This window comes from Zingiber officinale, chromosome 3B (genome assembly GCF_018446385.1).
Source record: "Zingiber officinale cultivar Zhangliang chromosome 3B, Zo_v1.1, whole genome shotgun sequence".
Lineage (NCBI taxonomy): Eukaryota > Viridiplantae > Streptophyta > Magnoliopsida > Zingiberales > Zingiberaceae > Zingiber > Zingiber officinale.
In genome coordinates, this window is record NC_055991.1 from 1,451,207 (window position 1) to 1,469,158 (window position 17,952).

General features: G+C 42.6%; 1 protein-coding gene and 1 long non-coding RNA gene across 2 annotated transcripts; both read left to right on the top strand.

The window, feature by feature from the left end:
* Positions 1-5,561: 5,561 nt before the first annotated feature.
* On the top strand, positions 5,562-8,844 carry LOC121967941. Its single transcript, XM_042518479.1, has 4 exons — positions 5,562-5,996; positions 6,213-6,273; positions 7,379-7,466; positions 7,960-8,844. The coding sequence occupies exon 4, from the start codon at positions 7,963-7,965 to the stop codon at positions 8,842-8,844; it is 882 nt and encodes a 293-aa protein (XP_042374413.1). The 5' UTR covers positions 5,562-5,996; positions 6,213-6,273; positions 7,379-7,466; positions 7,960-7,962.
* A 4,452-nt stretch (positions 8,845-13,296) lies between these two features.
* Positions 13,297-15,700, top strand: LOC122055432. Its single transcript, XR_006132876.1, has 4 exons — positions 13,297-13,363; positions 13,580-13,641; positions 14,749-14,836; positions 15,329-15,700. It is a non-coding gene; the product is annotated as an uncharacterized LOC122055432 (long non-coding RNA).
* The last annotated feature ends 2,252 nt before the right edge of the window (positions 15,701-17,952 follow it).

A 17,952-nucleotide genomic window follows, 5' to 3' on the forward strand; every position in this document is an offset into this window, starting at 1 on the left:
GTACCTATGGCCGTGAGTGCCCGTAGCCAGAACCAGAGAAGTCATTGAGCCGGCTTGTCCAAAACCAGTGATGTTAGAAGCCCGTAGTAACTTCTCGGGGCTCGACAACTACGACAGATCGTAACCCAGTCGCGATCTTGCCTAGCGACGATGACAGAGAGATTTTAATTTTGACGAAGAGGTTATTTCATGCTTAGGCATCACTCTGATACCATTGTTGACCGTTCTAAGCATGAAAAATAGTAAATACGAAAACTGTAAACACTTACAGCGATCTCTCGCAGATCTGCAATCGGCGCCGGTAAGATTTGTTGACGGAAGAACAATCACATAATCGGAATGTTCTTCATGGTTTACAAACCAAATCTTTCTTACAAATCATGGCATTTGATGGGCAAACAAAGCATGACCTACTTGACTCTCCTTCACAATCTCCCCACATGAACAATTGCACCTGCAATGTTCATGTGTTGTCTACAAGTTTGTCAAACATCGAAACCAAATCATCAAGACTCGAGCTTGACTCACTTCAAGCCCAGTCAAACAGGTCAACCTTGACCTAGGGAATATTGCACCAACAAGTACCTATGGCGAGAAGTGCCTACAGCCAGAACCAGAGAAGCCATGGCGTCGGCTTGTCCCATAAAAAAGGTATAAATCAGATAAGAACATAGCTTCATGATCTCCAAAATGGAGAATGTTTTTAAAACTTCTCCTCCATCGGAACTGATGAGGAGACTAATAGGTCACTTGATGTTTTTAATCGACATCTTTATCATCGAATCTATGGCCTTAGAAGCCATATTTTCTGTGATATCTCCGAAAAAAAGAATCCGTTGAACCAAAAAGATATTAGAAAATACCTTACTAGAAGACTCAACTGCAACATTCGATGTTGCACCACGATCGACGAAATAGAAGCATCAAGATCGTCGGACAAAATTGGAGAGGAGGAGTGGTGTCATAGTGACTTCTCTGGTTCTGGCTGCGGGCGCACTCGTCCACGGAAGCTGATAGCAAGCAACTTCTCGGGGCTCGATAACTACGACAGATCGTAACCCAGTCACGATCTTGCCAAGCGACGGCGACGGAGAGATTTTAATTTTGCCGAAGAGATTATTTCATGCATAGGCATCGCTCTGATACCATTGTTGACAGTTCTAAGCATGAAAAACAGTAAATATGAAAATTGTAAATACTTATAACGATCTCTCGGAGATCTGCAATCGACGTCGGTAAAACTTGATGACGGAAGAATGATCATAGAATCGGAAAGTTCTTCATGGTTCACAAACAAAATCCCTCTTGCGAGATTGGACAAACCAATCTTGAATGTTCTTCTATCCTCTAACAATCTTGTGCACATGCACGAACCCCGAGAAGACTAATAGGAGATATTCACCAAAATGGAGAATATTTTTAAAACTTTTCTCCATCAGAACTAATGAGGAGACTAATAGGTCGCTCGGCGCTTATAATCTCCATCTTTATCATCGAATCTATGGCCTTGGAAGCCGTATTTTCTGCGATTTCTCCGAACAAAAGAATCCGTCGATCCGAAAAGATATGAGAAAATACCTTACATGAACACTCAACTGCAACATTTGATGTTGCACCACGATCGACGGAATAGAAGCATCGAGATCGCCGGACAAAATTGGAAAGGAGGAGAGGTGTCATAGTGGCTTTTCTAGTTCTGGCTGCGGGCACTCCCCACCATGGAAGCCGATAGCCAGCAACTTCTCGGGGCTCGACAACTACGATAGATCGTAACCCAGTCGCAATCTTGCCTAGCGACGGCGGCATAGAGATTTTAATTTTAACGAAGAGATTATTTCATGTTTAGGCATCGCTCTAATACCATTATTGACAGTTCTAAAGATGAAAAACAGTAAACACGAGAACTGTAAATACTTACTTCGATCCCTCGCAAATCTGCAATCGGTGCCGGTAAAACTTGCTGACGGAAAAACGATTACAGAATCGGAGATCTTCATGGTTCACAAACCAAATCTCTCTTGCGAGATTGGACAAACCAATCTTGAATGTTCTTCTATCCTCTTAAAATCTTGTGCAGATGGACGAACCTTGCACAGTGACCTTTCCGATATAGGACGAACCCTTTCTCAACCTTGCACACAGCAAGTCCCATCCTTTTTTTTTCTTTTGCTTGGACATATATATATTGAGGAAGATGACTCTTCCTCTTCCTCCATTAATGAAGGAAATGAATGAGCTAGAAGATGAAAGGGTACCCCTTCCCTTTCATCTTCCAACAATGCTTTTAACCACGGTGTGTTTAGTAAGGTTGGTGTAGCTGTCAGATACCATCTTCCGAATAGTTTCGAGTTCTTCGTTCAGGATCATTACATCGTCGGATGACTCCATCGATGCATGCTTGTTCGATTCTGGATCGGACGATTCTGAATTGGTCAATGCTTGCTTCGATGTTTTCTTGGGCAAATAAGGTTTATGGATCATTATTCTAAAAGTCGGAAGAGAGTACCTATGGTCGAGAGTGCCCGTATCCAGAACCAGAGAAGCCATAGAGCCGACTTATCCCAGACAAAAGGTATAAATCGGACAAGAACATAACTTCATGATCACCAAAATGGAGAATGTTTTTAAAACTTTTCCTCCATCGGAACTGATGAGGAAACTAATAGGTCGCTCGACGCTTTTAATCTGCATCTTTATCATCGAATCTATGGCTTTGGAAGCCATATTTTCTGTGATTTCTTCGAACAAAAGAATCCGTCGATCCGAAAAGATATGAGAAAATACCTTACCAGAACACTCAACTGCAACATTCGATGTTGTACCACGATCGACGGAATAGAAGCTTCAAGATCGTCGGACAAAATTGGAGAGGAGGAGAGGTGTCATATTGGCTTCTCTCGTTCTGGCTACGGGCACTCCCCACCATGGAAGCCGATAGTCAGCAACTTCTCGGGGCTCGACAAATACGATAGATCGTAACCCAGTCGCGATCTTGCCTAGCGACGTTGACATAGAGATTTTAATATTAACGAAGAGATTATTTCATGCTTAGGCATCGCTCTGATACCATTATTGACAGTTCTAAAGATGAAAAACAGTAAACACGAGAACTGTAAACACTTACTTCGATCTCTCACAGATCTGCAATCAGCACCGGTAAGACTTACTGATGGAAGAACGATCACAAAATCGGAATGTTCTTCATGGTTCACAAACCAAATCTCTCTTGCGAGATTAGAAAATCAATCTTGAATATTATTCTATCCTCTTACAATCTTGTGCACATGGACGAACCTTGCACAATGACCTTTCTGATATGGAACGAACCCTTTCTCAACCTTGCACACAGCAAGTCTCATCCCCTTTTTTTCTTTTATTTGGACGCATATATATATTGAGGAAGATGACTCTATCTCTTCCTCCATTAATGGAGGAAATGAATGGGCTATAAGATTAAGGGGAAGGGGTGACCTTTTCATCTTCGAACATTTCCCTTTCATCTTCCAACAATGCTCTTAACCGCGGTGTGTTTAATGAGGTTGGTGTAGCTGTCAGATACCACCTTCTGAATTATTTTCGAGTTCTTCGTTCAGGATAATCACATAGTCCGATGACTTCAACGATGCGAGCTCGATCGATTCTGGCTTGGACGATTTTGGCTCGGTCAATGCTTGCTTCGATGTTTTCTCGGCCAAATAAGGTTTATGGATCATTATTCTGGAAGTCGGAAGACAGTATCTGTGGCGGGAAGTGCCTACAGCCAGAACCAGAGAAGCCATGGAGCCGACTTGTCCCAGACAAAAGGTATAAATCAGACAAGAACATAGCTTCATGCTCTCCAAAATAAAGACAATTTTTAAAACTTTTCCTCCATCGGAACAGATGAGGAGACTAATAGGCCACTTGATGTTTTTAATCTGCATCTTTATCATCGAATCTACGACCTTGGAAGTCGTATTTTCAGCGATTTCTACGAACAAAAGAATCCGACGATCTGAAAAAATATTAGAAAATACAATACCAGAAAACTCAACTGCAACATTCGATGTTGCACCACGATCGACGAAATAGAAGCATCAAGTTCGTCGGACAAAATTGGAGAGGAGGAGAGGTGTCATAGTGACTTCTCTGGTTCTGGCTGCGGGCGCTCCCGGCCACGGAAGCCGATAGCCAGCAACTTCTCGGGGCTCGACAACTACGACAGATCGTAACCCAGTCACGATCTTACCTAGCGACGGTGACAGAGAGATTTTAATTTTGCCGAAGAGATTATTTCATGCTTAGGCATCGCTCTGATACCATTGTTGATAGTTCTAAGCATAAAAAATAGTAAATACGAAAACTATAAACACATACAGCGATCTCTCGTAGATCTACAATCGGCGCCGGTAAAACTTGCTGACGGAAGAACGATCATAGAATCGGAAAGTTCTTCATGGTTCACAAACAAAATCCCTCTTGCGAGATTGGACAAATCAATCTTGAATGTTCTTCTATCCTCTTACAATCTTGTGCACATGGACGAACCTTTCACAATGACATTTTTGATATGGGACAAACCCTTTCTCAACCTTGCACACAGCAAGTCTCATCCCCCTTTTTTCTTTTGCTTGGACGCATATATATATTGAGGAAGATGACTCTTCCTCTCCCTCCTTTAATGAAAGAAATGAATAGGCTATAAGATGAAGGGGAAGGGGGGGCCTTTCATATTCGAACATTTCCCTTTCATCTTCCAACAATGCTCTTAACCGCGATGTGTTTAATGAGGTTGGTGTAGCTGTCATATACCATCTTCTCAATAATTTTCGAGTTCTTCGTTCATGATAATCACATAGTCTGATGCCTTCAACGATGCGAGCTCGATCGATTCTAGCTTGGACGATTCTGGCTCGATCAATGCTTGCTTCGATGTTTTCTCGACCAAATAAGATTTATGGATCATTATTCTGGAAGTCGGAAGACAATACCTGTGGCGAGAAGTGCCTACAGCCAGAACCAGAGAAGACATGGAGCCGGTTTGTCCCCGACAAAAGGTATAAATCGGACATGAACATAGCTTCATGATCTCCAAAATAGAGAATGCTTTTAAAACTTCTCCTCCATCAGAACTGATGAGGAGACTAATAGGTCACTCGGCGTTTTTAATCTACATCTTTACCATCGAATCTACGACCTTGGAAGCCGTATTTTCTATGATTTATTCGAACAAAAGAATCAATTGATCCAAAAAAATACGAGAAAATATCTTACTAGAAGACTCAATTGCAACATTCGATGTTGCACCACGACCGACGGAATAGAAGCATCGAGATCGGCGGACAAAATTTGAGAGGAGGAGAGGTGTCATAGGGGGTTCTCTGGTTCTAACTGCGGGCACTCCCGGCCACGAAAGTCGATAGCCAGCATGTTAAGTGTGAGAAAAAAAAAAAAAAAAAAAAACCAAAAACACCCATGCCTACTCACCCACGTGCACTGCTCTCCCCCACACCCCCCTTTTTCCTTTTTCCTTTTCCCTTTTCTCTTCCCCACCGAAGCCTCAAAACCCCTCTCTTCTTCTTCGTTTTCTTCTCTAGCGGCGACAAACGGCAGATTTTTTTTTTCTCCCGTTCTTCTTCTCAAGCAGCCCTCGTTTTCTCCTCCCGCACCTCTTCTCCTCCTCCAGCAAGGGCAGAGCACTGTTTTCTCCTTTGCTTCCTCTTCTCTGCTTCTCGGCAGCACTGTTGGAGCTCCTCGGAGTTCGCCGGAGCTCGCCAAACCACCGGAAGAAGAGAGGAAACAAAACCCTAGTTGCTCTCTCCTTTTTCCCCACCAACAGCAGCATTTTTTGCTGCATTTTGTTTCCTCCAACAGCAGCCCTAGCTGCTGCCCTATTCTTGGCAGTACCGTTGGAGTTCGCCGGAGCTCGCCGGAGCTAGTTGAGGTGGCCAACGACAAAGGGAAAGCAACCCTAGTTGCTGTCCTCATTTCCAGCAGCCACACAAAACCCTTAGAAGGTATATTTTAGGTTGCTTTTGGTTAAATTGATGTGTAGTTAGAAGGGTTATTTAGATTATAACAGATGTTGTATTTAGGAATGCGAAGTGGTACGAGGTATCGAGATCAAAATAATTCACTGATTTTGAATCAGAGTTAATGTGTAGATTTTAGGTCATTATTATTATTAGATAGTATTTTGATTATTTAAGTTATGTTTGATATTGTGTTTGTAGATCCGAGCTCGAGTGGAGCACGGTGACCTGCCGATACTCGGAGATTTTTGCTGTATATAAGGTGGATACATCTACTCTTGTCTATTTCCTTGTGCATGAATAAATATATAAATTGGAATATGTATATGTTGTATTATTGTTTTCAAAATGGGGATTAAACTGATATTAGAAATAGCGAAATGGGTTAAAATATTAAAATTATTGGAGGGTAAATAATTGATATTATTTCTTGTTCATATGTGGGTTCATATTGGGATTGATATGGGGAGGGTTGTTTTTTAAAATTAAAGAAATATTCTAAATTTATCTTCTGTTGATATCTTGTCTCTTTTGACTTGCTTGACCTTACATATTTCATGCTTTTGATACTCTATCTGTTGATACTTGTAGCTTTTTATCTGTGGACCCTATAATGATAAATTAATAGACTTGATCCGAAAATATTACCTCGATTGACCATTCAATATGAAAAGAGAATATAATCATAACAGTGAATTAATAAAGATAGTAAATGAAGAATTAAAAAGTGAAGACTATGAGCCTAGCTTTATACCAGAGCTCTATATTAGAGTACTGGACCGCCCACATGTTATTGTGGTAGCGCGGCGGCCGCGGTCCAGAGTATCTGACCGTACACCCGAGGCGTGTTGGCGTGATGTAGCCCTCGGTCAGTGTTTATTATGTCTTCCACCGGTGAGGGCTGATAGCCCGTACGTCAGATGACGTATGCGACAGTTTATACTCTTAGGAGGCTTTTAGCCTATCCATATGATATTTCACTCTGATGATATTGGCTCCAGTGATTCACTTTTTAGTTGATTTATCAGATTCAGACTATTGATATACATGTTGATCTTACCATGATAACTTATAATTGAGTGATTAAATAATAAGATTGAAAAATTGATTTTATTAATGATGACAAGTGATGATAAGGTGAAGATCCCAAACTCTATCTAAAAATTTTACCTGATTATAGATAATGAGAAGATGATTATACATATATATGTATAAATGTAGAACTTTAAGAATAATCCTAAAGTTGTAACAAAAGATGATGATTTATTCTACTTCCTTGACTTCTTCAATAAGATTAAATTCATGCACATCTTTCTTGAGTATCCACTTAGCCATTTGGCTAATTTGCTACATTCCTTGGTCTCCAGTTTTGCAGACACAGGGATCCTTTTGATATTACTGTTGATTTTGGACTTTCGTAGAGTTGCTCAGAGATCTCGACGTGCTGATTTTCTGGTTTGTTTTACTTTTGTTTCGCTGTATTTACATTTTGCACTTTTGTTACAGATGTCGTTTATCTGTATAGTAATTGTAGTCTATGGATAGATATATATATAATTGATACATTTCGTGGTTATGTTGTTTCTATTTTATGTATGTTCCAGCCGTGTGGGCTGATGAATATGTTGTTTATGTTTATATATTGTGATGTATGTATGTATGCTTCATATTGTCACCAGTAGAGGGGAGATGCTGTCGGATTTTCGTCTGGCAGGGACTCTTCTGGGGGCGTGACAATTTTATTGGTATCAGAGCCCGGTTTTCGTTTTCTGTTCGTGGGTTTTGGTTTTATTTCGAGATTTTTGTTTTCAGTTTATGTAGTTCTCGAGCAAAGGAATTTTTATACAAGTCGAGTTGTATCTCTGAGCTATAGGATTTACGGGTCATTCTTTGTTTTAATTATCCTGATTATAAATGATTATTGAAAAATTTTCATCTGATTTTATAGGCAATGCCACGAGCCCGTGGTCGCGGTTGGGGCAGTAGCCGTGCCCGTAGTCGCAGTCGTGGTCGCGACAGTGGTAGTGGTCGCGGTCGTGGTCGTGCATGTCAGCGTGCCACTACTACTGATCTTGGTTTGGATGAGGCTCCTATCTCCCCATCTGAGTTGATACCGGGAGCTCAGGTTGGTCCCAGTATTGGAGTCGGTGGTCAGACTGAGGGACAACCTCATCTTGTTGCAGCTCAGGTAGCCGTACCAGCCATTCCTACAGCATCGTTTATTATGGAAAAGGCCCGTATTCCTTTGCTTGCTAGTTCAGCAAAGGATCGTTTTACGCTGTTCCATGGAGGCACCGATCCTTGGGTGGCGCGTACATGGTTGGAGGATATTGAGGGCACTTTTGGGTACATGTCCTGTTCAAACACAGAGAAGGTAGAGCTAGCCGCTTATCATTTTCGAGGGCAAGCATCCACCTGGTGGAAGATGCAAAAGACAGTCTTTGGGGATCAGATTATCTCTTGGCAGTCTTTTCGAGAGGCGTTCGAGAGACAGTATTTTCCTGCAGCATTTTGTGTTGCTCGACGCCAGGAATTCATGAGTCTCAAGCAGGGTGACCGAAGCGTGCTAGACTATAGTGCAGAATTTAGCAGACTTGCTGAGTTTTGCCCACATATGGTTGCTCAGGACTCAGACCGTATGTTTCACTTTACACAGGGACTGGCAGCATATATTCGGATCAGGATGTCTGGATTTCCTGTTACTACTTATCGAGAGGCACTTGATCGAGCCATATTTATTGAGATGACTCAGCAGCAAGTCTCTCAAGATAGAGAAGCCAGCCGACAGACCTCGCAGAGCTCACACTCTAGACAGCAGAGTCGAGGTCGTTGATCTCGTGGTCAGGATACGACTAGAGAGTCTTCACGGTCACGAAAGGTGGCCAAAGTATCACATGGATCTAGTCGCCCAGTTCCATCACAGCGGGGCCAGATATCGGTGAAGTGTTTTCAATGTGGTGCACCAAATCACCTGGCATCAGAATGTCCACTGGATAAGAGTATATGTTTTTATTGTAAACTAGACATATGCAGAAAGATTGCACTTTGAAGGCACAACATCAAGCAGGAGGATCACAGTCTCAGCAGGCTTGACCTACCTCACGACCTCCACAGTCTCGGCAGCAGAAAGGCCCGCAGAGATCTCAGCAGTCTCAGCCACGAAATCCCCCACCTACACAGTCTGCTCACCAGCCACAACTCTATCATTTGCAGTCCCAGGTGGAGAGTGAGTATCACTCAGTACCTCCACTTCAGCAGTATCTGCCAGCTCCACCTCAGCAGTATCTGCCAGCTCCATCTCAGCAGTACTTGCCAGCTCCATCTCAGCAGTATTTGGTAGCTCCACCCCAGCAGTACTTGCTACCTCCACCCCAGCAGTACTTGCTACCTCCACCCCAGCAGTATCAGCCATCATTATCTTATCAGCCTTCGACCCAGTCATACAAAATTGGGAGGATCCCAACTCTTCGACCTTATGGATTAGCAATATTGACACCATCGGGTGGAGTATTGATGTCAGATCAGGAGATCAAGAGTTGTCCTTTAACTTTCGATAGTCATATCCTTACTGTGGATCTACAAGTGCTAGAGATGACTGAATTCGATATTATTTTGGGTATGGATTGGCTGTCAGAGCATCATGCCACTGTCGATTGTCGAGCCAAAGTGGTGACTTTTCAACCCTTAGATAAATCATCATGGGAATTTATTGGGATCAATGATCGAAGGGTATCTATTATCTCAGCTCTCCAGGCTCAGCAGTTGTTGGCTCGGGGATGCAAGGGGTATCTCTTGTCTTTAGTGAGTTCCAATGTGGATAGTTCTGTCCAGCTTTCTGATGTCCACATAATACGTGAATATCCCGACGTATTTCCTGAAGAACTTCCTGGCTTGCCACCTCGGCGACAGGTAGAGTTTGCCATTGAGTTGCTTCCTGGCACAACTTCAATATCGAAAGCTCCATATCGGATGGCACCAAGAGAACTGGAGGAACTAAAGATCCAGCTTCAGGAGTTGCTAGACAAGAGTTTTATTCGTCCTAGTGTTTCTCCTTGGGGTGCTCCAGTGCTCTTTGTTAAGAAAAAAGATGGATCCTTGAGGCTCTGTATTGATTATAGGCAGTTAAACTCTGTAACTATCAAGAACAAGTATCCTCTACCTAGAATAGATGATTTGTTTGATCAACTTAAAGGTACCTGTGTGTACTCAAAAATTGATTTAAGATCAGGCTATCACCAGTTACGAGTTAGAGATACAGATATTCAGAAGACTGCCTTCCGTACTCGATATGGACATTATGAGTTTTTGGTAATGCCGTTTGGGCTTACCAATGCTCCTGCAGCATTTATGGATCTAATGAACCGGGTATTCTTAGAATATTTAGACCGGTTTGTTATTGTCTTTATTGATGACATTCTGGTATATTCGCGATCAGAAGAGGAGCACGAACAACATCTCAGAATAGTTTTAGAAACTTTACGGAAGGAACACTTATATGCTAAGTTCAGTAAATGTGCTTTTTGGCTGAGTTCTGTGGGATTTCTAGGGCATGTAATCTCTAGCAAAGGGATTTCAGTAGACCCCCAGAAGATTGAAGCAGTTGACCGATGGGAACAACCAAAGTCAGTGCAGGAAATTCGTAGCTTTCTCGGATTAGCTGGGTACTATCGGAGATTTGTGGAAGGATTTTCTAGTATTGCTGCACCTTTGACTCGATTGACTAGAAAAGGAGTCAAGTTTACTTGGTCTGAGGCTTGTGAAGCAAGCTTCCAAGAGCTCAAGCAGAGATTGGTGAGTGCTCCAGTATTAGTTATTCCCTCTGGAGATGATGGATTCATTCTTTACACGGATGCATCTATTCAAGGATTAGGGGCAGTTTTGATGCAGTATGATAGAGTAGTAGCTTATGCTTCTCGTCAGCTAAAAGATCATGAGAAAAATTATCCCGTACATGATTTAGAATTAGCAGCCATCATTTTTGCCCTTAAAATTTGGAGACATTATCTCTACGGTATTACCTTTGAGATATTCACCGATCACAAGAGTCTGAAATATCTTTTCACTCAGAAAGAGTTAAACCTTCGACAGAGAAGGTGGATGGAGTTTCTGAAAGACTATGACTGCACTATCAACTACCATCCTGGAAAAGCTAATGTAGTCGCAGATGCATTGAGCAGGAAGTCTAGAGGAGTATTGGCAACTCACAGGGTGGCAGTTACAGATCTAGTCAGACAGTTTTCAGAGTTAGATTTAACTGAAGTAGGGCAAACACAGCGTGGTATACTGGTCTCCTTGATCGCACAGTCCCCATTGGTGGAGCGGATTAAGGAAAGTCAAATGGAAGACCAGTATCTTAGATCTATAGTTAGTGAGTTGAAGTTAGGCCCCAAGCCAGAATTCACACGTGATATGGATGGATCTCTTCGGTTCCGAAGCAGATTATGCGTCCCAGAGGTACATCCTGTTAAGGAGGATCTCCTTCGAGAAGCCCACCGATCGAGATTTGCAGTTCATCCTGGTGGTACACGAATGTATCAAGACTTGAAGCGATCATATTGGTGGAAAGGTATGAAAAGAGATATTGCAGACTTTGTAGCTCGGTGTCTAGTTTGCCAGCAAATTAAGGCAGAACACCAGAGACCGGCCGGGTTACTTCAGAAGATTGCAGTGCCGGAATGGAAGTGGGAGCATGTCACTATGGATTTTGTCACGGGGTTACCAAGGACCCAGAGGAGACATGATTCAATCTGGGTGATTGTCGATCGGTTAACTAAATCTGCACATTTCTTACCGATTCGTAAGACAGAATCTCCAGATCGTCTAGCAGAGTTATATTGCAGAGAGATTATTAAACTCCATGGTATTCCCCTCAGTATTATTTCTGATAGAGATCCACGTTTTACTTCGAGATTCTGGCAAAGTTTCCAAAAGGCGTTGGGAACCGAGCTGCGCTTTAGCACCGCTTTTCATCCTCAGACTGATGGACAGTCAGAGCGCACTATCCAGACTCTAGAGGATCTGTTGCGTGCTTGTGTGCTAGATTTTGGAGGTAGTTGGGAGGACCACCTACATTTGGTAGAGTTTGCTTATAATAACAGTTACCACTCTGCTATTCAAATGGCACCGTTTGAGGCACTTTATGGCAGAGCATGTAGATCTCCTATCTTATGGGATGAGGTCGGTGAACGTCAACTCTTGGGCCCTCAGAGTGTTCAGCATGATGCTGAGCTTGTACGAACTATTAGACAGAGACTGTTGACTGCTCAGAGTCGCCAAAAGAGTTATGCAGATAAAAGACGAAGAATGTTAGAATTTGCGATAGGTGATCACGTATTTCTTCGTGTTTCACCCATAAAAGGAGTTAAGAGATTTGGGTTAAAAGGGAAGTTAGCACCGATTTATCGGACCTTTCCAGATTCTTGAGCGGATTGGTGTTGTTGCATATCGACTTGCGTTACCCCCAGCTTTAGCAGGAGTACATAATGTCTTTCATGTTTCTATGCTGCGGAAGTATGTTCCGGATCCGACACATGTCTTGAAGGATCTTGTAGTTCCCCTACAGTCTGATGCGACATACGAAGAATTCCCTGTTCGTATTATAGATCGCAAGGAACATCGGTTGAGGAACAAATGCCTCCGTCTCGTAAAGATTGGGTGGCAGCACTACTCTGATCAAGAAGCAACTTGGGAGCGTGAGGAGGACATGCGTATCAGATATCCTCATTTATTTCCCCCAGGTATCAGTACTTCACACTTACTTAAATTTGGGGACCAAATTTCTTTTAGTGGGGGAGAATGTTAAGTGTGAGAAAAAAAAAAAAACCAAAAAACACCCATGCCCACTCACCCACGTGCACTGCCCTCCCCCACACCCCCCTTTTTCCTTTTCCCTTTTCTCTTCCCCACCGAAGCCTCAAAACCCCTCTCTTCTTCTTCGTTTTTCTTCTCTAGCGGCGACGAACGGCAGATTTCTCTCCCGTTCTTCTCAAGCAACTCTCGTTTTCTCCTCCCGCACCTCTTCTCCTCCACCAGCAAGGGCAGAGCACTGTTTTCTCCTTTGCTTCCTCTTCTCTGCTTCTCGGCAGCACTGTTAGAGCTCCTCGGAGTTCGCCGGAGCTCGCCAAACCACCGGGAAAAGAGGGGAAACAAAACCCTAGTTGCTCTCTCCTTTTTCCCCACCAACAGCAGCATTTTTGCTGCATTTTGTTTCCTCCAACAGCAGCCCTAGCTGCTGCCCTATTCTTGGCAGCACCGTTGGAGCTCGCCGGAGCTAGTTGAGGTGGCTAACGACAAAGGGAAAGCAACCCTAGTTGCTGTCCTCATTTCCAGCAGCCACACAAAACCCTTAGAAGGTATATTTTAGGTTGCTTTTGGTTAAATTGATGTGTAGTTAGAAGGGTTATTTAGATTATAACAGATGTTGTATTTAGGAATGCGAAGTGGTACGAGGTATCGAGATCAAAATAATTCACTGATTTTGAATCAGAGTTAATGTGTAGATTTTAGGTCATTATTATTATTAGATAGTATTTTGATTATTTAAGTTATGTTTGATATTGTGTTTGTAGATCCGAGCTCGAGTGGAGCACGGTGACCTGCCGATACTCGGAGATTTTTTGCTGTATATAAGGTGGATACATCTACTCTTGTCTATTTCCTTGTGCATGAATAAATATATAAATTGGAATAGGTATATGTTGTATTATTGTTTTCAAAATGGGGATTAAACTGATATTAGAAATAGCGAAATGGGTTAAAATATTAAAATTATTGGAGGGTAAATAATTGATATTATTTCTTGTTCATATGTGGGTTCATATTGGGATTGATATGGGGAGGGTTGTTTTTAAAATTAAAGAAATATTCTAAATTTATCTTCTGTTGATACCTTGTCTCTTTTGACTTGCTTGACCTTACATATTTCATGCTTTTGATACTCTATCTGTTGATACTTGTAGCTTTTTATCCGTGGACCCTATAATGATAAATTAATAGACTTGATCCGAAAATATTACCTCGATTGACCATTCAATATGAAAAGAGAATATAATCATAACAGTGAATTAATAAAGATAGTAAATGAAGAATTAAAAAGTGAAGACTATGAGCCTAGCTTTATACCAGAGCTCTATATTAGAGTACTGGACCGCCCACATGTTATTGTGGTAGCGCGGCGGCCGCGGTCCAGAGTATCTGACCGTACACCCGAGGCGTGTTGGCGTGATGTAGCCCTCGGTCAGTGTTTATTATGTCTTCCACCGGTGAGGGCTGATAGCCCGTACGTCAGATGACATATGCGACAGTTTTATACTCTTAGGAGGCTTTTAGCCTATCCATATGATATTTCACCTCTGATGATATTGGCTCCAGTGATTCACTTTTTAGTTGATTTATCAGATTCAGACTATTGATATACATGTTGATCTTACCATGATAACTTATAATTGAGTGATTAAATAATAAGATTGAAGAATTGATTTTATTAATGATGACAAGTGATGATAAGGTGAAGATCCTAAACTCTAATCTAAAAATTTTACCTGATTATAGATAATGAGAAGATGATTATACATATATATGTATAAATGTAGAACTTTAAGAATAATCCTAAAGTTGTAACAAAAGATGATGATTTATTCTACTTCCTTGACTTCTTCAATAAGATTAAATTCATGCACATCTTTCTTGAGTATCCACTTAGCCATTTGGCTAATTTGCTACATTCCTTGGTCTCCAGTTTTGCAGACACAGGGATCCTTTTGATATTACTGTTGATTTTGGACTTTCGTAGAGTTGCTCAGAGATCTCGACGTGCTGATTTTCTGGTTTGTTTTACTTTTGTTTCGCTGTATTTACATTTTGCACTTGTGTTACAGATGTCGTTTATCTGTATAGTAATTGTAGTCTATGGATAGATATATATATAATTGATACATTTCGTGGTTATGTTGTTTCTATTTTATGTATGTTCCAGCCGTGTGGGCTGATGAATATGTTGTTTATGTTTATATATTGTGATGTATGTATGCATGCTTCATATTGTCACCAGTACAGGGGAGATGCTGTCGGATTTTCGTCTGGCAGGGACTCCTCTGGGGCGTGACAATTTTATTGGTATCAGAGCCCGGTTTTCGGTTTTCTGTTCGTGGGTTTTGGCTTTATTTCGAGATTTTTGTTTTCAGTTTATGTACTTCTCGAGCAAAGGAATTTTTATACAAGTCGAGTTGTATCTCTGAGCTATAGGATTTACGGGTCATTCTTTGTTTTAATTATCCTGATTATAAATGATTATTGAAAATTTTCATCTGATTTTATAGGCAATGCCACGAGCCCGTGGTCGCGGTTGGGGCAGTAGCCGTGCCCGTAGTCGCAGTCGTGGTCGCGACAGTGGTAGTGGTCGCGGTCGTGGTCGTGCATGTCAGCGTGCCACTACTACTGATCTTGGTTTGGATGAGGCTCCTATCTCCCCATCTGAGTTGATACCGGGAGCTCAGGTTGGTCCCAGTATTGGAGTCGGTGGTCAGACTGAGGGACAACCTCATCTTGTTGCAGCTCAGGTAGCCGTACCAGCCATTCCTACAGCATCGTTTATTATGGAAAAGGCCCGTATTCCTTTGCTTGCTAGTTCAGCAAAGGATCGTTTTACGCTGTTCCATGGAGGCACCGATCCTTGGGTGGCGCGTACATGGTTGGAGCCTGGAGGATATTGAGGGCACTTTTGGGTACATGTCCTGTTCAAACACAGAGAAGGTAGAGCTAGCCGCTTATCATTTTCGAGGGCAAGCATCCACGTAGTGGAAGATGCAAAAGACTGGGATCGATTATCTCTTGGCGTCTTTTCGAGAGGCGTTCGAGAGACAGTATTTTCCTGCAGCATTTTGTGTTGCTCGACGCCAGGAATTCATGAGTCTCAAGCAGGTGACCAAGCGTGCTAGACTATAGTGCAGAATTTAGCAGACTTGCTGAGTTTTGCCCACATATGGTTGCTCGGGACTCGGACCGTATGTTTCACTTTACAAGGGGATGGCAGCATATATTCGGATCAGGATGTCTGGATTTCCTGTTACTACTTATCGAGAGGCACTTGATCGAGCCATAATTATTGAGATGACTCAGCAGCAAGTCTCTCAAGAAAGAGAAGCCAGCCGACAGACCTCGCAGAGCTCACACTCTAGACAGCAGAGTCGAGGTCGTCGATCTCGTGGTCAGGATACGACTAGAGAGTCTTCACGGTCACGAAAGGTGGCCAAAGTATCACAGGGATCTAGTCGCCCAGTTCCATCACAGCGGGGCCAGATATCGGTGAAGTGTTTTCAATGTGGTGCACCAAATCACCTGGCATCAGAATGTCCACTGGATAAGAGTATATGTTTTTATTGTAAACTACCAGGACATATGCAGAAAGATTGCACTTTGAAGGCACAACATCAAGCAGGAGGATCACAGTCTCAGCAGGCTCGACCTACCTCACGACCTCCACAGTCTCGGCAGCAGAAAGGCCCGCAGAGATCTCAGCAGTCTCAGCCACGAAATCCCCCACCTACACAGTCTGCTCACCAGCCACAACTCTATCATTTGCAGTCCCAGGTGGAGAGTGAGTATCACTCAGTATCTCCACGTGAGGTGAGTCAGCTACGTGATGCCACTCCATCTCAGTCTTTTAAGTTTGTCAAAGTGCTTACCAAAGACTTCACCCCAGCAGTACTTGCTACCTCCACCCCAGCAGTATCAGCCATCATTATCTTATCAGCCTTCGACCCAGTCATACCAGCCTTCGCAGGATCAGAGTCAGCCCTCTTCTTCTATCCAGAGGGGTCAGCCATCAGGTCTTGAGCCAGGACATGTTTATGCTTTGACTCGTGAGGAGGCACAGCGAGCTGGAGGATCTGTTATCCGAGGTATTATTTCTGTTTATAGTATTCCTGCGGATATATTGATAGATACGGGTAGCTCGCATTCCTTTATTTCTCCTGAATTTGGATGCAAAATTGGGAGGATCCCAACTCTTCGACCTTATGGATTAGCAATATTGATACCATCGGGTGGAGTATTGATGTCAGATCAGGAGATCAAGAGTTGTCCTTTAACTTTCGATAGTCATATCCTTACTGTGGATCTACAAGTGCTAGAGATGACTGAATTCGATATTATTTTGGGTATGGATTGGCTGTCAGAGCATCATGCCACTGTCGATTGTCGAGCCAAAGTGGTGACTTTTCAACCCTTAGATAAATCATCATGGGAATTTATTGGGATCAATGATCGAAGGGTATCTATTATCTCAGCTCTCCAGGCTCAGCAGTTGTTGGCTCGGGGATGCAAGGGGTATCTCTTGTCTTTAGTGAGTTCCAATGTGGATAGTTCTGTCCAGCTTTCTGATGTCCACATAATACGTGAATATCCCGACGTATTTCCTGAAGAACTTCCTGGCTTGCCACCTCGGCGACAGGTAGAGTTTGCCATTGAGTTGCTTCCTGGCACAGCTTCAATATCGAAAGCTCCATATCGGATGGCACCAAGAGAACTGGAGGAACTAAAGATCCAGCTTCAGGAGTTGCTAGACAAGAGTTTTATTCGTCCTAGTGTTTCTCCTTGGGGTGCTCCAGTGCTCTTTGTTAAGAAAAAAGATGGATCCTTGAGGCTCTGTATTGATTATAGGCAGTTAAACTCTGTAACTATCAAGGACAAGTATCCTCTACCTAGAATAGATGATTTGTTTGATCAACTTAAAGGTACCTGTGTGTACTCAAAAATTGATTTAAGATCAGGCTATCACCAGTTACGAGTTAGAGATACAGATATTCAGAAGACTGCCTTCCGTACTCGATATGGACATTATGAGTTTTTGGTAATGCCGTTTGGGCTTACCAATGCTCCTGCAGCTTTTATGGATCTGATGAACCGGGTATTCTTAGAATATTTAGACCGGTTTGTTATTGTC